This window comes from Pungitius pungitius, chromosome 9 (genome assembly GCF_949316345.1).
Source record: "Pungitius pungitius chromosome 9, fPunPun2.1, whole genome shotgun sequence".
Classification (NCBI taxonomy): Eukaryota; Metazoa; Chordata; class Actinopteri; order Perciformes; family Gasterosteidae; genus Pungitius; species Pungitius pungitius.
In genome coordinates this window covers 9,490,150-9,511,215 of record NC_084908.1, presented here as the reverse complement: position 1 = coordinate 9,511,215, position 21,066 = coordinate 9,490,150, and the positions used below count along the sequence as shown (strand labels likewise).

Sequence of the window (21,066 nt, the reverse complement as noted above, 5' to 3'; positions counted from 1 at the left end):
GCAAATACACTCACACACACACACAAACACACACCTCCATTCGCTCTATAGCTCTTCAGAAAAGCCGAGGGGAGGCAGCATTCGTCTCTCTGCTATTTGCTGTGTTAGCATGGAGGGGATATGAAACACAGGAACGCCGTAGTTTTTATGTTAGTGTGTGTGTGTGTGTGTGTGTGTGTGGGTGTGTGTGTGTGTGTGTGTGTGTGTGTGTGTGTGTGTGTGTGTGTGGTAGTGAGGAAATAAGAGATTATCACTGTGATGCATTGTTGGCTGAAGTCTTGAGTCACCCAAGGTTGTGGCCCTTCTCTCTCAATGAGGATGTAGTGGCCAATAACAGCACGTTGTCATTCTGAAGACAGAGAGAGTTGAGGGAGACGGCAGAGAACAGACAAGTAGAGGAAGAGTGAAAAGTAGTAAACAAGAGAAAGGAGGCAAAAGAGGAGGAGTGGATTGAGTCTGCTATTGTCTCTGCTTCATCAATATCCTCTTATATAAATGTCAGCTGTACCCTTTCCCTCATCACTGTTTCACCACCCCACTGGCTTTATCCTCTGGTACAAGGGGAGAAACATCACTCTCTCATCTCTCTTTATCGTTTTTCTCCCTCCCCACTCCCTAAATCGCTTCACTCCCCCCCGCCCCCCCCCTTTCTCTCCGCTGAGTTCTTTTCCTTCTTTTCTCTCTCCCTCTCCATGTGCTTTCTCTCTTTATCATTCTTTATTTCTCCTTCCCTCCCTCCCTTCTGTCTCTTTGCCTCTCATGGCGATGCGTCACCAGCCTGCCCCCATGAAACAAGTCAATTTTCTGCCAGCTCGGCGGATGAATAAATCTCCCTGGCTCTGCTCAGAGCGATGGGGATATTTATCTAAGTGGAGTGTGTCCTCCTCGGCTCAACGCCACTGACTTCTCGGCGAAGCCCCCACTTCCCCCTGCTCCCCCCTTTAACACAGGAGGAGGAGAAGGAAACGGAGAAAGCAAAAGGAGGGAATATCAGAAGTAAAAGAGAGCACAAAAGAAGGGTGAGAAAGGTAAGCGTAGGTGATGAGAGATCACGGTGAAGAGAGAAGGGGGGTGGGGGGCGGGGGGGGTAGGAGTTCAGAAATATGAAGAAAAAAAAAGGGAAAGAGGGAAATAAAGAAGCTGCCTGGAACAAAGCCTATAAAGCAGCAGCGCAGCGGAGAAGTGAGACAGGGGCATTAGTCGAGGCTGCTCGGGTTTAAACGGCAGGAACAGGCACAGATCTGGATGAATGGCGGCCCTCTTCCTTCAGGCCACACTTATCTGTTGGGGAGAAAGCGAGAGAGAGAAAGAGAAGCCAGTTAGCTCGCCTGCAAAAAAAATATACTGCACAGCGGAGACGAAGACGAGGACACAAAAAGCAGGGAGAAGCGAAGAAGGAAAGGACGTGAGATTCATAATGATGATTGGTGGGCGACGACGTATGTTTCGTATTAATGATTAAAAGAAAGAGCGAGGTTTGCGTGTCAACAGCGGCAGTAGAAAGCAGATGCTGCGCCGCGCCGATTAGCAGTATAATCATCTGAACTCATCTGGGATCAACTCATTCCTCTTAAATGTTTAATGCAATGTTGTTTTTTGCAGTGTAACAAGTCAGAAGATTTAAAAAGCACTGAGCAGCAGCGGGTGTGTGAGCAGGAGGGGGGCGTGGGGTCATGCTTGCTACTACTAGCAAAGTAAATAGCTGTTGTGTCTCATTACCATTCATTTTTAAAGAGGACTGTTAGTATAATGAATGCTTGTGCTATCTTCAATGGTCCTCCTCCTTCAATATTAAAAAGAGTAATACTATCTTTCACGCTAGATAAGGTGCGAGCAAATACTGTATTTCCTTTGCAATTAAAATGGTCCATTTTGATTAGGCGCAAAAGGCACCATACACCACGTTGTGGACTTAATTACCCACAGTAGTAGTGTGATATATATATTGAATATGTGGTTCTTTTCTGGGAGAGCTTGATACAAAACAAGACACTTTTAATAAACTCATAAAGACAAGGCCAGGCCCTGTGGAGCATGTGGGAGTGTGCAGTCTTTAATTTGTTTGCACACAGAGATAAAAACGTGCAACTTCTGTCCCACACTCGAAAAGCCACAAAAAGGGAATTTGGATTGAGCTCTCGGTTTTGTATGTCTTTTTACTCTGGCTATATATGTTTGTATCTCTAAAACAAACCACTTTGAATTATTGTTTAACCAATCAACAAGGACATGTTTTTCAATTACATCGGGGTGAAAGGTCAGACCCCTCTTGCCTGCAGGTTTTCTGTAGTTTATGTTCTTATCAATGGTTATTACCATCAACACTTTTATGGAGGATGCCATCCAACCCTTTTTTAATTGGTTGTAAAATGAAGTGCTGATTCGGTTTTAATCTGTCGTGGCATGGTGTCATTTCACAGAAATCAGATTTGGATTTTCAAATTAGATGAAATATTAGTATATTTGCCTTTAATTACTTAAATGCTTGGTTCACAAATTAGAAGATAAATGAACATTTTTGATTCCGGTAGTGGAATCAAAAATGGTTTTATTCATTCACATTTTGTAATTCAATTTCTCTTTCTGGCATCCACATCAATAAAATTACAAGTTGTAGAATTTAGATTGCTGGGCTTAAAGCATTTTCTAGTTCTGGATAATCCCGACCTGCGAACAACTTTCATTGCAACTGTTTTCCACCAAATAAATAGTGTCTCTAAAGACTGACTTCATCTGGCAGATTATTTGAAGGAAACGAACGGACCTGTCATGTTGCCCCTGTCGGACTCCTCCCCCGCCAGCTCTGCTCCACTCTTCCCACCAGCTGCAGTCAATCACCCTCGTCACCTCACCTCCTCTTAAGGAGCTGCAAAACCCTGTGCCGTCGTCAGTTCGTTGCCATTCAACGTCGACTCGCCAGGCCCCAGCCAAGCTTTGTCTTGTCCTGCCTTGCCTTTTCTATTTAAACTAACCATTGTTCTCGTGCCTCAGGAAACTGCTTCAGGAGCACGCCAGGGGGGACCTCCAGCCAAGCGGTATCACCCATCCTCGAGCCCGGACCTCGTCCAAGCCAAGTCCCTGTCTGCCGCACCGACACAATAAACCTGTACACTCTCCCACGACTTACCTGTCTTTTCTCTGGGTTCCAGCACCTGGGTTCGCCCCGTCAGGGTACCATGACAGAACGAACTGACCATACTCCGGACCCAGCTGACCCAGAAGGACTCCGTCTTGCCGTCAACCTACAAGGCGTCGCCCTGGGCCGCCAAGCCGACGCTCTGTCCCAGATTGCATCTGCCCAACAAGAGCTCTTCCGACGCCTAGATGGGTTGACACAAACCTTAATGGATCTAACTGGTCAAATGTCCACTTCCCCCACCGCAGCTTCACTTCCGGTTCCCAGCAACGCTTCCGCCCCTCCTTCCGCCATGAACCCGGAGAACGTCCGCCTACTGCCCGAACCGTTCTATGGGGACGTCGAAGCCTGCGGCGGTTTCCTCCTTCAGTGCCGTTTGCTGTTTCAACAAGCCCCGAGGTATTATCAGTCCGATCACAGCAAAATTACGCTCATCATCAATTCACTGCGTAACAAGGCTCTACAATGGGCTCAAGCGTTTCTGGCTGTCAACCCCGTCTCTCACCTATCCTTTGACCACTTCATCGGGGAGTTCCAGTTGGTGTTTGACCGCCCTCAAAGACAAGAAGAAGCCGGCCGTAAGTTATTAGCCCTGCGACAACGCAACCGTCCCGTTAATGATCATGTGATCGATTTCAGGATCCTGGCGGTGGAGGCAGGATGGTCGGACCCAGCATTAAAAGGGGTCTTTTACCAGTCATTGAATGACCCCATTAAGGACCATTTATGTACACAACCAGAAACCCACTCTTTTGAGGAGCTCGTCAGCGCTGCTCTCCGCTCGGACACCCGACTACGTGAACGTCGGCATGAGAACCCTTTTCCGTCCCGCAAGAGCCCAGTAAAGACCACTCAAGGTACGACACACCACTCTCCACTCATTTCCTCGTCTGAACGGCCCCTTACGTCGCAAGAAGAACCCATGCAGATCGGCCACTCGAAACTATCCGCCGAAGAACGCCAACGCCGACGCGATGAGGGGGCATGCTTCTACTGCGGCCAGCAGGGCCACCAAGTAAATCAGTGTACGGCCCGTTTAAACTCCAGAACCCCCCGCTAGACGACAGGCCGCGGGTGGGTGACTCGACACCCTCTTCTAAAGCTTTTCTTGTCGTTCCTGTCAAACTATGTCATCAGTCTAAGATCTCTGAACACCAAGCGCTCATTGACTCCGGGGCTGAACAAAGCCTTATCGACCACAGTGTGGTTTCTCGTCTCTCGCTACCCACAGAAAAACTAGAAGCTCCTGTTAAAGCTGCTGGTTTAGGAGGACAACCTCTCTCGTTAATAACTCACCGCACCAAGCCTGTATTGCTAGTCACCTCCGGTAATCATCGGGAATTCATACGATTTTTCATCACTCACACCCCCCAGAACCCGGTCGTGTTAGGTTTTTCTTGGCTCCAGCGCCATAACCCCCAGTGTGACTGGGTTCACCGTCACATCACCAATTGGAGTGTGTTTTGCCTAGCCAACTGTCTGCAGTCCGCTGTGCCTCCCGTTAAGGGCTCCTCCAGCCCTAGTCTTGAAGAGGTCGACCTATCCAACGTGCCCGACTGCTATCATGACTTAAGAACCGTTTTCAGTAAGGCCAAAGCTAGCTCTCTCCCGCCACACAGACCCTATGATTGCTCTATTCGTCTGCTCGATGGTGCCACGCTTCCTAAAGGAAGGTTATTTAATCTTTCAGGTCCCGAGAAAGCAGCTATGGAGAAGTACATCCAAGAGGCACTTTCTTCGGGACACATTCGTCCCTCGTCCTCTCCTGTTGGTGCTGGGTTTTTCTTTGTCGAAAAGAAGGACAAGACACTTAGGCCGTGCATTGACTACCGCGAACTAAACCAAATCACGATTAAAGACAAGTATTCTCTCCCTCTTATAAGTTCCGTCTTTGACTCTATTCAGGAGGCTCGTATTTTCTCCAAATTAGATCTTCGCAATGCTTATCATCTTGTCCGGGTCAAAGAGGGGGATGAATGGAAGACGGCCTTTAATACACCCTTGGGGCATTACGAGTATTCGGTCATGCCTTTTGGCCTGACCAACGCGCCTGCCGTCTTCCAGCGTTTAGTTAATGACGTTCTTAGGGACTTTATGAATCGATTTGTGTTCGTCTATCTTGACGATATACTTATTTATTCTAAAGACCCCACTCAACATCAGGAACAGGTCCGTCGTGTACTTCTAAGACTCTCCGAAAACCAGCTCTTCGTTAAAGCCGAGAAATGCCAGTTTCACACCACCGTTATCCCCTTCCTGGGGTACATTTTTGAGGCCGGCAGTATCCGACCTGATCCCGCCAAGCTCGAAGCCGTCGCTCAGTGGGAAACCCCCACTTCACGTAAAAAACTTCAGCAATTCCTCGGCTTCGCTAATTTCTACAGACGATTCATCAGAAACTATAGCTCTATCGCCGCCCCCCTCACTCAATTAACATCCACCCTCAGAACCTTCCAGTGGAACCCGGCTGCTCAAGATGCCTTTGACACCCTCAAAAGACTTTTCGTCTCTGCCCCCATCCTTATCCAACCGGATCCCGCCAGACAATTCGTTGTCGAGGTAGACGCTTCGGACTCTGGCGTTGGGGCAGTGCTCTCGCAACGAGAAGAGAAGTCCGGCAAACTAAAACCTTGTGCCTACTTTTCCAGGAAACTCACTCCCGCAGAACGCAACTATGATGTTGGCAACCGTGAACTCCTCGCTATCAAGTTGGCGGTAGAAGAGTGGCGACATTGGCTGGAGGGAGCGGTCCAACCATTCATCGTTTGGACCGACCATAAAAACCTCTCGTACCTACGCTCTGCTAAAAGGTTAAACTCACGTCAAGCCCGTTGGTGTCTGTTCTTTGACCGTTTCAACTTTTCAATAACCTACAGACCAGGCAGCCGTAACGTCAAGCCAGATGCCCTCTCCCGTAAATATTGCTCCTCGGAGGACCAGGACAGCGCCAAAACTACCATCATCCCGCAATCCTGCATCGTTGGAAACCTCACCTGGGACATCGAAACAAAAGTCCTTCAAGCCCAAGGTGAGGAACCGGACCACCCCAATCCTCCTAACGGCACACTCTATGTTCCATCCTCTCTCAGATCTGACGCCATAACCTGGGCCCACTCCTCCCGTATCGCATGTCACGGAGGTGTCACCAGATCCCTCAACCTCCTCCGCAGACGTTTCTTCTGGCCATCGATGAGTAAAGACGTCAAGGAGTATGTTGCCGCCTGTCCAACTTGTGCACGCTCCAAGACCTCCAACGCTCCACCATCCGGACTACTTCATCCTCTGTCTACCCCCAGCCGGCCATGGTCACACATTGCGGTGGATTTTGTTACTGGTCTCCCCACCTCTCAAGGCAACTCTGTGGTATTTACAGTCATTGACCGGTTCTCCAAGTTTGCCCATTTTATCCCGCTTCCACAGTTACCCACAGCCACCGAGACTGCAGATATCCTGGTCCAACAGGTTTTCCGACACCATGGCATCCCCTCTGATATCGTCTCGGACCGAGGGCCTCAATTCATTTCCCAAGTTTGGAGAGCATTCTGCTCAGCGCTGGGCGCCACTGTAAGCCTCACCTCCGGATACCACCCTCAATCCAACGGGCAGGCTGAGAGGGCTAATCAGGAGCTGGAGACCACCCTTCGCTGCCTGGCCTCTCAGGACACTACGGACTGGGCGAAATATCTGGTATGGGCCGAATATGCTCATAATTCTCACCCTTCCTCTGCCACAGGACTGTCCCCGTTCGAGGCCGCCCTCGGGTACCCACCACCACTGTTTCCATCCCAGGAACTGGACTTGGCAGTGCCCTCGGTTCAGGAACATCTTCGTCGGTGCCAAGACATCTGGCACCAAACCAGGGCTGCTCTCCTCCGCACCAAGGAGAGCAACTGCCGTTCCGCCAACCGCCACAGGGTGGTGGGACCCACCTACCAGCCAGGTCAGAGGGTTTGGTTGTCCTCACGGAACATTCCCATCCAAGCCACGTCACGGAAACTCGCTCCCCGCTACATCGGTCCGTACAAGATTGAGAAGGTCATCAATCCCTCCTGTGTCCGCCTCCGGTTGCCCGCTGCCCTCAAGGTCCACCCGTCATTCCATATCTCCCAGATCAAACCTGTTCGAGACAGCGCTCTTTTCCCGCCTTCCGCACCCCCACCACCCGCCCGGCTCATTGACGGTGCGCCGGCCTACACGGTCAATCGCATCCTGGACGTCCGACGACGGGGTCGTGGCCACCAATTCCTGGTGGATTGGGAGGGGTACGGTCCAGAGGAACGTGCCTGGATCTCTCGCTCCCTCATCCTGGACCGTACCCTCATCGAGGACTTCTACCGTGCCAACCCGGATCGGCGTCCAGGACCGCCTGGAGGCGGTCGTTGAGGGGGGGGTACTGTCATGTTGCCCCTGTCGGACTCCTCCCCCGCCAGCTCTGCTCCACTCTTCCCACCAGCTGCAGTCAATCACCCTCGTCACCTCACCTCCTCTTAAGGAGCTGCAAAACCCTGTGCCGTCGTCAGTTCGTTGCCATTCAACGTCGACTCGCCAGGCCCCAGCCAAGCTTTGTCTTGTCCTGCCTTGCCTTTTCTATTTAAACTAACCATTGTTCTCGTGCCTCAGGAAACTGCTTCAGGAGCACGCCAGGGGGGACCTCCAGCCAAGCGGTATCACCCATCCTCGAGCCCGGACCTCGTCCAAGCCAAGTCCCTGTCTGCCGCACCGACACAATAAACCTGTACACTCTCCCACGACTTACCTGTCTTTTCTCTGGGTTCCAGCACCTGGGTTCGCCCCGTCAGGGTACCATGACAGGACCGTTTTTTAAGATTCATATATTGCTGTTGCAATTTTTCTACGCCGTGAGCATCACAATGAAAGTTCTATTCATCCTGAATGGTGCCGTGACCATGAATGAACATGTGTAAACCTGGAAAAATAAAAAACTATATATCCCTGCGTATAGATACCATAATTAAGAAAATATGATTTTTGTAATTTGGGTAAACCAGGCCATTATTTGCTCACACAATGAAGTGAAATGGAATGATTTTCTGTCACATGGACACACGCAGGCAGCACATATGTTTCTGGCACATTTTAAATGGAACATGTTTAAGACAGTGCTATATGTTGCCTCCTGTGATATTTATGCTGTCAGTGCATTGTCATGATGAATGCAGACACTTTTCATTAGAGACAGATTGAAGCTATTCTGACACAATTACGGCAAAAACAATAACAGCGCCGTATGAGCCACTCAATGATTGATAATAATACGGGGGGTGGGGGGGGGGGGGGGGGATTCGCTGGCGTTGGGCTTAACCAGGCTTTCCCTGAGGGGTTTTCCCTTGGCATTAGTCAGACAAATCCCTTTGTCAACCTCTCCCCTTGTCATTTTTATTCATAAGTATTTGGCCCTAAGAAAGACATCAAACCAAGAATACAACGAGAGGTCAACTTCGTCTTTGCGCAATGTTAACCTCTGCATTGATGAAGCTAATTCACATTTCCTCAGTCCAGCCTACGGGGGTTCATGAGAGGAGGGGGAGGAGGAGCGGAGGGAGGCAGCATGGTGTGTGTGTGTGTGGCATGCATGTGTGTGCGCTCCTGGCGCTCTGTGTGTCAGCGGCCACTTTGTAGTGAGTCTTCCTCTTGACCCGGGCCCCTCCGCATGGGGTTTGTATTGATAGCGTCTGCTGAAAGGACGGGAAAGTGAATGTTGTCCGAGCTCATTGGAATGACAATGGGGGCATATGGTTGTGTGTGTGTTGGGGTATGGTCATGGCAGCCACCATATTCCTCTGTGCAGGGTTGCCAGGTGTTTCATGAACGGACCCACTGGGAGTCGACAAATCATACACAAATGCAGCAGACTGGCCTGTGGCTCTTCCGCCCGCAGGGGGTTTCTCTGGGGCTAACGGCCTCCTTATTTCTCTTTCCCTGATTTCTCCTCCATATCTTTGCTAAAACACTATTCAACAAAACACAACAACCAATTAAAACACTTGAGACACTGTCAAAAATAGTGTCAAGGTTCATTATCTGTTCCTCCCTATCGCAGCCTCCTGCTTTGAACTCTGTAAAAGCCCCGCAGAGAACAAGAGAATAAAGATAACCTGGTGTAGTAGCGTCCCCTCCCACACAAAGCCACTTCTTCTGTCATGAATAGTCAGCTCCACCCTAATGACTATTCAATACAGTCTGCAGGCTGCAGATGAACGGCCAATCCACAGCAGCATCTGCTGCGGGCCTAACTCGCCAGACGCCAGCCTTGTAAGAGGGCCATTGCAGGCTAATTGAAAGACAGAGGCCATCTCTCAAAGACAATGTTTGTGTGTGTGTGTGTGTGTGTGTGTGTGTGTGTGTGTGTGTATGTGTGTGTTGGAAAGGGGAGACTTGACAGGAAGCAGAGCGAAAGAAGTAAAAGAAAATGGAGGAAAATAATCGACAAAAGATGGAGAGAATGAAGAAAAGGGAGTGAGGAGGAGAAAGGGAGGCATTCCTCTCCTCACAGAGAGAACAGCTGACCTGTCAGCATTTGTTCCCATGCGGCCATATTGGAGAAGCCCCTACGGGCGTTAAATGAACACAAACCAAACCCACTTCATGTAATTTGCGTGGCCTGGTGGTCTGATCTTATTTTAAGTACATGTTTGAATTATACAGGCTGCAATTTGGCTTCAAAAAAGCGGACTCGAGACATACCGGCGCAGAGTCGATAAACAGTTGAAGCTCAGTAAATAATAAGTAATAAAATCAAGTTTGATCTAAAATTTGACATATAAAGTAATTAACGAAAATGGAGCTGTTTACACAAAAAATGGATTTTGTGTTTTCACCTCAAGGTCTCTTCATCCTCTTTGCATTCAAAAAATAAAGGAAATACAAAAACAGCCTTCAAAAACAAAAAACATGAGGAATGCTGTCATAATTCTCGGGGGGTTCTCCTCTGGTAGTTTTTATTACCAAAGGTGGTGAATAATCTTTTTTTTTTCCACGCTGGCCACCCTAAATATTACAATCCTTCAGCATCACTGCTTACTGTGTTTTATTGTGAGGCGTGAATGAGAAAGGAAGAACATTCAAATGAAGCACTGCTTCATTTGAATGTGTTGCGCTGCGCTGTGACGTTCAAAGAGCATGCGAGGGATTCATCATGTGAACGTACATGGAAGCGCAGAGAGCCCCCGTTCACGGAGAACACGTGGAAGTGACTCCTGGACAGATTGTGAGAGGGTGAGGGAAAACCAGGTGAAACCGCTCTGGCGATTGGTTCAAACTGAACCGGGCCTCTCGCCTGGCGTCACAAAGTGTGCGCTTTCTGTAGGTTGGGAATCGCTAATGTTCAGGCTGCGCCAACAACAAGTGAACAGGCCCCAAACCACAGCGGCGTAATCAGGGGGCGGGGCGGCCAGGTCTGTTTGCTGGCTGGCAGAAGACGAGTATGAGAGGAGCAACTGCTCCACCAGGTAACACTCAGCCATCACGTCTCATGGGGTTCAGCTGCAGGTTTTATGGCTCATTAACAGGCAAAGAAACAACGTTGTCACCCTCTCAGCATTGCACACCATTGGAGTCAAACTATTTATTGAGTGAATGGTTCTTTATAGTTTCCATAGTAGTGAGGGAAAATGTGTATTACTTCAGCCAGAGACCCATGAAAAGGTTCCTTGAGGGAGAGAGCAGCTCTGCATCATATACTCCCCATGGGGTAACTTCAGCTCTTCTTGTATTTCTTGGGAGCTTAAGCACCTGTTTTTGCTTTTCCCGGCATTGGGATTGTGTCATTAATTTATTGACTCTTGTGTTTGACTGGGTTTTGGGGTTTCTTTTTATTTCTCTTTGCAGGTCGTTGGGGCATTGGAAGCATTGTGCAGTTAGTTAGCCTGTCAATTTGTTACAAATACAACAATATAGTTCAGTGAGAGATGGAATGGAGGTGAGATTTTACCTTTAAAGGGATATTTCACCCCAAATAAGATAAACTTTACTCAAGGAGTATTCTTAATAATAATTTTCTATTTCCTTCTGCAAAGAAACTACTCCATTTCACAGAGATATATTAAACGTATTTCTACACTACATTTATTTGACGGTTGAAGTTGCTGTTTGTTGCAGATTAAGATTCCATGAACAAAGAAATGATTATAGGTTATAAAACATGAAGCATTTTTAAAGACAAAATAACCAACAAAGCATGAGTTGTACCTGCTAAAAGACTAAAATGCTTATTCTATTTGAGTGCAGTACCAAGCATTTTATACTTAATTTGCTAAACACGCCTACATTGTTTCAGAATAATTTTAATGCAATGGATTGTGCATTAAGGCATTTAGCTCGGGGGGAATGTCTGAAAAGGCTTCTGCTTCTTATTTAATACCATGAAAGGCATGCTATCGACAAAATATATGCATACTGCTTATACATATATTCTCTCAATATATAAGCATTATTTCAAATTTTCAAAAACACCAGTCAAATAGTTTACATCCTGATCTGACTGTGTTGCTGAGTTACGTTTTCACCGCTTATAAAGCAAGCTAAGCAGTGCCACATGTAACATGATGACACATAATCTAAATATTTTAAGACCTGAACATACGAATTAGTAATCCAACATACTGACTAAATTTTGTCACAGGGAATCGCTCTACTTTACCAGATCAAATATGGCTGTATTATATGTGTTCAAATTGCTTTTTTGGATGAAAAATTGGTTATTTCTTCTTTAAAAAGTTAAATCACAGTTATCTTTCTGAAAAGTATTTGATTTTAGACTAAGTTCATGCTGGTCATCACTGCAAATGGTGTGTATTCCAACCCCTGTAAATGTGGGCTTAACTGAATATAAATCTGGTTCTGAATCTGAAGTCTTGTGGATATTTGAGCACATGAAACCCAGATTACCGCTAGAGGTAAATGACCATGCGTTCATTAGGTCAAACTTTAAGGAGACCCTTGTGAAAGCCCCAGAAAACCATTTGCTGAGCGGTACAGTTCTGGTGTATAACATTTATAGCGCAGCTCATGATCCTCTATTCCTGCAGCACTGGAACTGCACTGCGAGGAAGCCGGGCCGTCAGGGATTTGTCAGAGGCCTGTTATTACGTCTCCGGTCACATAAAATATGGCTGCCTCTCCAGAGATCCCCCTGCTAGATAAATCCACTCTCCTCCAACTGGCCCTCGCGATGAAACCATCCAATTGTGTACCTCATCCAGTGACCTCTAGTAATGACATGTGATTTATACAGTACACGTTTTAAACCGAGAGGGCACACCCAAACCAGGCTGTGTCGCTCCCTCTTGGTTTCTATATCTGGTGTCATGTGAGATAACAGACGGGCCTTCGGGAAAGAGAAGACATGACACCCATCTTTGGGGTCTCATAAAATGGCCACAATGTGTATACTTTCCCTGCAGCTGTCTAATCGCAGTCTAAGCCTGCAGTGAGGGCTGTGTCTCCTCCTGCATGAAGTCACTAACACATATCGCAGGGTGCCAAGCTAACAGACCGCAGTGTGGAAGGCCTAAATCAACACCTGGTTGGGAATAAAAAGGGGGGCTTGTGTTCTGTAAATACCTTTAAGTGGCAGATTACAGGAGTGTTCTGAACATTTTCTACACTAATTCTACTTATGATAACTAGCTTTTTGGGGGGGTTTATTACAAACCCATTCATCTAAGACACCCGCACCGTTCAAAGCCAACAGACTGAAACGAGTGGATAGCGAATGAGGAGTTTTCCACCCAGTCAGTGGTGTGGTTTGTACTGTTCCCCGCATAGTCTTTAAGAGATTAAGTTCTGTGTCTAAAGGAGAGCTGAGAGGCAGGCCGTGTCGTTGACCTTGGCAAGCCAGACAGGGATGATGACACACCCCGACAAATATCTGTCTTTACAAACAGGCACCGAACACCAGGCTGAAATGCGGCTCAGCTGGCTGGAAACGCACACATTTGATGTGAAATGACTCTTAACATTGCTCCCTTAATGCAATGTGTGCTTTCAATCCATTTGATGAGTTGGATAATGCAAATGGGGTTAAGGTTTGCAATGTATGATTTCAATAATAATTTGTTTGTTGTGTGTGTATACTTATGTATACGTGTGTATACTTTAAACATATTAATTCCTAGAGATTAGGTTTACAGCTACATTTGTTTGCCCTTTTAACTGCACTTTATGCATTAATTAAAATAAATTTAATGGGGATCTTTTTAATAGTCTGCAATATATAATTACATTTTTATTTTAAAACTCTTGTTGAGCTCTATGTTTAAAAGCTGGATACATTTAGACATTTAGAGACACGCCAAATCTCTCTCATAAGTTCAACTGGACAAATAACTTAACAAGCAAATTGGCAGTCAAAGTAAAAAACTTCTTTCTGATATAATATATGAAGAAAAAAAACATGATGAATAAAAGAAAAATTTGACAAGAATAATTTCGTCTGTTTTAACAAAAAATTGCGATAAAGGTGGATGGCAGAGCCAATTAAAATGTCCATGTGATGTTGCGGCTAAATGGCTTTAGCTAAGCGCTTATTGAATACAGTCACCTACGAAAATAATATACAGTAGTATAAGAATAGGAATATATAAATAACCCGCCAGGCTGAATACAAATATTAAAATGCAACCGTATACGTAGATTTAACCATCATTGGTGTTTATTTTTACATGAAGCTAATCATTACAGTATTGGCTTAAAAGCACCATGAACACACGTGTTCAGAAGAATGTGGATTAAATAATAACAAGAGTGGTGGTGTTAATAAATTGGTTAAAATAGATATGTATGCAGTAAATAATGTCAATTTAAAAAGAATACGAAACTGAAATGTCACGATAAAAAAACACCATTTTCTTTGTTCTGATCGCAGTTTAAATTGTTTTAGCTTTGAAAATGCATATTTTCCTGCTGCGCGCATTTGTTTTCTCATGCAGCCTGTCGCCAATTCTTCAGAGGAGCACTACAAATAAACTCATCATGTCAAACCTGGAGGATGCGGGGAAAATTGAGAGGAGATGAAATATTTCTCGGATGATATAAAACGAGCGCTTCCGCCTGAGTTACGGCCGGGATTTGGCGACGCTGAGAGCGATGCACGCTGCTCCTTCTCTCCTGCCCCGGAGGAGGTATCGTCAGAGCTGATATATGGCCCAGCTCTACATTACCTTTACAAAACAAAGGATCATCCACGCTTTGGGTTGGGGAAACAAAATCCTTCTGACTATCTGCAACAGCTAAGATAACGCCTGAGTCGACTTGTCGTTTGGTAGCAATGCAATGGTTTAAAATACATCTCAGAAACTCCTACCCAACTAAAAACAAAGTCGTACTCATAAACTCGCTTAAAAATACCAAAGATTCTGATCTCTGCGCTTTTCTTTCTCTCTCTCCCTCTATCTCTCTCCCTCTCTCTCTGCCTCCTCTCATTTATCCCATAAACCTATTCTGGTACCTCACCGCACGACTAAATTAGACCAAAGATGATAAGAGCACAAAGCATTATAATAATTCCGCCGGGCTCCTCCTCCTTCCTCCCATGCGCCCTAATTAATGGGACACCCCCAGTCGCAAAAAGCCCCGCACTGGACTGCAACATAGTCAAAGAGTGAAGGGGAAGAGGGCGAAAGTGCCACTGGAGATAATTGATTACCTACCAATCAATGATAACTTGTTAGTGATCGTCAACCTTTTGGACCTCGTCATTTTCAGGGAGGCATCTCACTCCTGCGGACTCGCTGCTCCGGAGGATCGAGACTCTGAAGACTCCCCATTTTGGAATAAGATTTTCTTTTCTTCATTCTCTCCACGGTGTCTTTCTCGTTGCTGTATTTTTTTTACATCCCAAACTGTTATGTGACTTTTCCCCCCCTCAATAGTATCGCTCGTTTTTAACCGACGCATATTTCAACGAAGTCCTTCACAAACTCTGCGCACAACCAATGATGACATCCAAAGAAGTGGCCAAATGTGATGCAGTGGAGAACAGGAGGCGAAGTCCACTGGACCACTTGCCGCCTCCTGCCAACTCCAACAAGCCCCTGACCCCCTTCAGCATCGAGGATATCCTCAACAAACCGTCCGTGAAACGAAGTTACACGATTTGTGGAACCGCTCATCTAATTTCGTCCTCCGAGAAGCACCGTCCGTCCAGCATCCCTCTGTCCAGCCGGGCTCTCCTCAACCAAACCTCCCCGCTCTGCGCCTTAGAGGAGCTGGCCAGCAAGACGTTCAAGGGGCTGGAAGTCAGCGTTTTACAGGCTGCAGAAGGTAAATCTTCGCTCAAACTCACCGTTGTAGTGTTGGGCGGTACTGTGTATTTTTTTTTTCTTTTTCTCATATTCAATGGCCTGCATCGGAGACGAAAAACCGTTTGGTTACACCTTGCATTTTGTACCTGTAATAGAATTCGTTCACTAAATACGTTCATGTGTATATCTAAAGCATTTAAATTTCGCGAATGCATATTTTTCTCTAGAAATGATCTGATCGACAAAGGCGTGTATAATTCTCTTTTGCGAAATAAATCGCAACCGCTTATTTTTTATTTTTATTTTATAAGAATGGTCTCGTGCGACCGGTGCTCAACATTTCCCAGAGGCGTCTGTGTAATATTCCTTGTAATAAGCCGTACCCATAAGAGCCGAAGGTTTTTACTGCTTCGCATGAAGCAGCACGTTCATCGCTATTTTGGGCGTTACGGTCACACACAGCAGCGGGTGCAGAGGAAGCACCGCACCTGAAGCACTCAGTGGTTTTAACTCGGCCTCTGTCTTCTCCCTCACAGGCCGGGACGGGATGACTCTGTTCGGCCAGAGAAGCACCCCGAAGAAGCGTCGGAAGTCCCGGACGGCCTTCACCAACCACCAAATCTACGAGCTAGAGAAGCGCTTCCTGTACCAGAAGTACCTGTCCCCGGCCGACCGGGACCAGATAGCGCAGCAGCTGGGCCTGACGAACGCGCAGGTCATCACGTGGTTTCAGAACCGGAGGGCTAAACTAAAACGGGATCTGGAGGAGATGAAGGCCGACGTGGAGTCGGCCAAGGCCATCGGCCAGGTACCCTTGGAGAAGCTCGCCAAGCTGGCGGACCTGGAGAAATGTGCGAACGGCACGCTGGGCCACCCACGAGCCGAGTCCCCCGCGCGGGGCGGCCAGCAGGAGCTCGAGCTCGTTCAGAAACTGCGGGACTCGCCGCTGTCTCCGTTCTCGGACCACACGACCAGTAAGGAGTGCTCAGAGGACGACGACGTGGAGATTGACGTGGATGACTGATGGCGCAGCGTGCGGCTCGACGGTGGAGAAACGCGGAGAGACGATGAAAATAAATCCTACCCGAGGACTTGTAACTTACTGCTTATATTGTATACCATATCTCAGAACATGTACCAAAATGTAATTACTTTTTTATTGACGCAGACAGAGCTATTCACCGTGAAGCATGAACACACAACAAGAAATATGCAGTGGTATTTTACAATGTATCCATTAGAAAACTGTTACTTCTTGCAATCGAAGCAATATGGTCTGTAATGACATGAGTAACTTGTTATTTTTTTACACTATAGGCCCACACACACACACACACACACACACACACACACACACACACACACACACACACACACACACACACACACACACACCTGTTCTAATCGCTTTTGCTAAGGCCTATTTCCTCAAACACCAGAATGAAAGAGCTCCAGTTTGTCATATTTTTGCATGTAAGTGCATGATTTGATTTGTGATCATATATATTTATTTTAACTTCTTTTTTTTTTATTTAATCGTTTTGTGTTTTGTGTGAGCCAAATCGCAATTGAGTCACCTTTTTACTGCCGGTTCTTCCTCATCTCCTCCTCCTCCTCCTCCTCCTCATCTCACTGGACACCTTGACTTCTGTTCATATCTGACGTCCCGATGCTGCAGTGCATGATGATGATGATGATGATGATGTTGATGATTATATTTGGGAAGGCAAACTCGGACATTCCCTGTTATGCGTTTAATGGGAATGCTCACGCGACGGCGAGAAACAAAAAATAATATTGCGGTGATTTTGACAAGCTATATGCTACTTTTTAGATTTATTGTTTGGATACAATAGATTTACAGTTATAAATTTGTTATGTTTTGTACACCTGTAAGTGCCTTTCTAAAATCAGGACATTATTTGAAAAACCAATGCACAGACTGTAATGTATATAGGCTATACTATGGGAATAAAATGGCTTTTCTGAATATATATTTTATCTTGTAATTCTTGAATTAATATCGAGTTTTTTTAAATCATGGATATAATAGGGTGACTTTTTTCTCTAGCATGGACGAAAAGAAAAATCATTTAAGAAACACGCTCTCTGCCAAATCTGGGCGAGTATCAAAGGGACCTATTTAGAGTGATTATACTCAGCTATTTGTCCCTTTGTGTCCTTTTTTACTAAGATGCTCTAAACATTTTGTGGCCTGGAATCTCACATCTCCTTTCACATCCTAAATGCGTATCATGGCTTCTTGACCCGCAGACGTGTTTCTCCATTCGCTGCAAAAATTTATGTGAGAAACACAAATCTGGTGCGGCGGAAAAAAAGACTAGGATGCCACAAAACCACAAAGTTTTGGGCCAGTTTCTCCCGGCCTTTATAGACCTTTTTTGTTCTTTGAGACTGGGCCGTAATTTTGAGCGTAAAGCATGAAAAGTGGGGACAAATGAGCCGCGTTCCCTGATGGGACGAGCCACAAAGGAGCAGGGCCGGTCCCCCGCAGGCAGCAATACTGAAACAAGTGTGTCCCACCGCACAAAAAGGACGCAAACGTTTGGAGGCCATATGGTTTTTGAAATTTCCTCACAATTTCAGACAATTTGATGGATTGAGTTAACCCTCCTTTTAAACAGTTTAACTGGCTGCGAACAAAGGCCATAATGCCTACATAGACTCTCCCTTCATGAGGGCATCTGCGGCTATTAATGTCTAGCCCCTTTCTTCGGCGGGCGTTTTGAACAAGTCAATGAATTACAATGAAACTGCCCCTTTTTGTGGGCCACTTGTCTTTCTCTGCTTTTTAGCTCTGGAATAATATGTTTGACTTCTGTCCAAGAACGTTTTCTAAACAAGAAATGGATTTTGTTGGAAGTGTTTTTAATGTTAAGTAGGGAGCCATAAAGAGTTTAGACTGTGACATTTATGCCAAAGTCTGGTTAGGGAGTCTTTTGTTTGTTTTCTTCTCATTTCGCTTTTTGTTCTTCTGATTCTTTATTTCTTTTGTCTTTAAGGAGTTTAATGAAGCTGAAAACATGATGTGAGAAAGAGAGGGTGTCCAAAGAGGAACTCTAAAGGCTACCGCCCGTTTAACTCGCTTTGTTCAACGAAATGATAAGTAGGGTTGTCCTCTATAGTGACTTGTTGTGTTGGCTTTCTTCTATTTTAGTTTATTTTTTTCTTTCAAATCAGGACAGAAAGAGTTTGTAGACCTTCAAGCACTTATGACTGAAGCTATTGTCAATTCTCTAGACAAATTACTTCTATAAAATGTTTAATTCAGTTACACTTTACTTTAAACCCCCTTGGCATTTTTTAGTTCCTTTTTGATTGTTTATAACACATTATAATATATAGTTGTAAGCCGATTTAAGCATTGATTAATGTATTTACAAACAAATAAACCCCATTTGGACTCCACAAATAATTATTGACAATATCATAAACGCAATTGTAATAATGTAAATTTTGCTTTCCTAGAAGTTGGAGTTAATAAATACTGACCATAAATATACATTTTAAATATTTACAACTGCATTATAGTCTGTCATAAACCATTTGCCATATGCCAATTAATGCTAAATAGAGGATGTTGCATTTAGTTCATTTGTATTAATGTTTTGTTCATCAAAAGTAACCCTTGATTTTAAAGGTACCTCCAAAGAAAAATGGATATTGGCTACATTTCTTAAAATGACTTACAAATATGATAATGCTAATCTCAAACCTATTTCTAAAAACGAATCCTGTGTTTTGAGGCATTACACCGTGTGGTTGTTTGCATGTGTGTGTGTGTGTGTACGTGGGTCTGCGTGAGCGCGCGGGCGCGCGCGTGTCTGTGTGTACGTGCATTTTTGTGTGTCAGCATATTCTGAATCAAGCATATTTATGAAGGGAGAGAGTGTTAAGGCAGGCTAAGTTTATGGATTTCACTTGCTTATTTTATGAGGGCTTGTCAGGAGGCACGGTGATAAGTAATACTACAGTCTGTGGGACCACTTCGTGGTAATTAATCTGGAGGTCTTAAGTGTATTTCAGTATTTCACTTCAAGATGGAAAAAATCACTACTTCAATCGTCCGGAAAATTGAAGTTTGATGCATGAGTCCCTACTGAAACAATAGAACAGCCCTCTCTCTTTTCATCTTCCCTCCCCTCTCTCTCTCTCTCTCTCTCTCTCTCTCTCTCCCTCCCTCTCTTTACTTTATTATTATTTGCACCCTTGTGGAAAAGAGTCTCAGGTGCAAAATATGAACTAGTATTTGAAACACTGCCCCATGACAGGATTAAAAATGCAATTATTTGTTCAATATTTCTATTTAGACTCATCAAAATTAGGAGAATGAAATTGTCACCACCCATCAAAGTATCATTATTATTGTTATTTGTATTATTATTATTATTAATGTGGTTGTTTTTAAATATAAGTACTAAAAAGAAGATGTCCTTATGTTTGCCTGGATAGCCTGTATTGGAGTTTTAATCATAGCCTTCCTGTGGAGCCAGTTAATACTTCAAACTTCAATTTTACGGGCGATTGAACTAAGCATGTTCCTGACAGAATTGATGTATGTATTAATTTCCTTTAACTGTTGATTAATTAGGCTGCGCTGAAGGCTCAAATGGAACAGTTTGTTTGGAAATTTGCATATTAATCAAATTCTAGTTGATCATTCAAATAATCCAGGCTATGGGTTCTTTGGGGATGTAGCTTAACATATAAAATCAGTAAATATGTAGACTACTGATGCTGGTGCAGCACGTCCAAATGGTCAAATAGTAAAAAGTCCATACCACCATCTGCACTGAATTGTTCATTTTGTCATTTTGACCTTGGTTAGATTGTATCTCTTAATACATAATACATATATTGATTTTATATTGTTGGTCGATGATAAACACAACGTCTTTTGCTGGTTAAATGGTCAAACCTGCATCAACATTAAGAATTTCGTATTTTTCAGCAATGATGCAAAGAAATTACACCAAATAAAAAGAAATAGCAGCACATGAACACAATGTATTATCCATTTTATGGGTTTAACATTTCAGGGGAAAAAAATAAAGATTTTACAAACATGACCTCTGGGGGAAAATTAAAAGATTTTCTAAGCAAGATGTTTTATAGCAAAGTGGTGTCTATTGGCCTGATCTGGAAAAGGGGATTCGCCATTAAAAATAATAAACAGCATGCTTGTCATAAAAAAAGGTTAATTGTCAAACCGTGACTTTGAAAGACAAAAAAGGTGCAAGAGACAATGCAGATGTTGATGAGGTTCAGACTCCAGTGTGCTGCGCGGCCACTGAGGAGACAGCGAGACACCTGCTGGTGCTCACAGCACAGTGTCCACTGAGCAGTTAACCATGGTGTGTGTGTGCGCCAGCGTGCATGTGTGTGTGTGGCTTTTTTGAAAATAGTGTCTGAATAAAATGTTTATTTACATAAACGGACATAAATAACCTAATTTGGACATGTCCTTTGACAAGTTAAGTGTAATTAAATGGGGGAAAGCAGCATATGTCCATGTTCTAGCCTGTGTGTAATACAAAGCCGTGGGTGTTTAGACCTTAAGGCAGAATACCTGAAATGACAACAGCTTTTAAAAGACTTGAACGTTGAAAGTGAACGTGCAGATTCAAGATTCAAGATGTATTATCT

General features: G+C 44.9%; 1 protein-coding gene across 1 annotated transcript; it reads left to right on the top strand.

The window, feature by feature from the left end:
* The first annotated feature begins 14,767 nt into the window (after window positions 1–14,767).
* On the top strand, window positions 14,768–17,393 carry lbx1b (ladybird homeobox 1b). The gene is made up of 2 exons (XM_037472567.2): window positions 14,768–15,418; window positions 15,936–17,393. The coding sequence occupies exons 1-2, from the start codon at window positions 15,091–15,093 to the stop codon at window positions 16,421–16,423; spliced, it is 816 nt and encodes a 271-aa protein (XP_037328464.1). The 5' UTR covers window positions 14,768–15,090; the 3' UTR covers window positions 16,424–17,393.
* The last annotated feature ends 3,673 nt before the right edge of the window (window positions 17,394–21,066 follow it).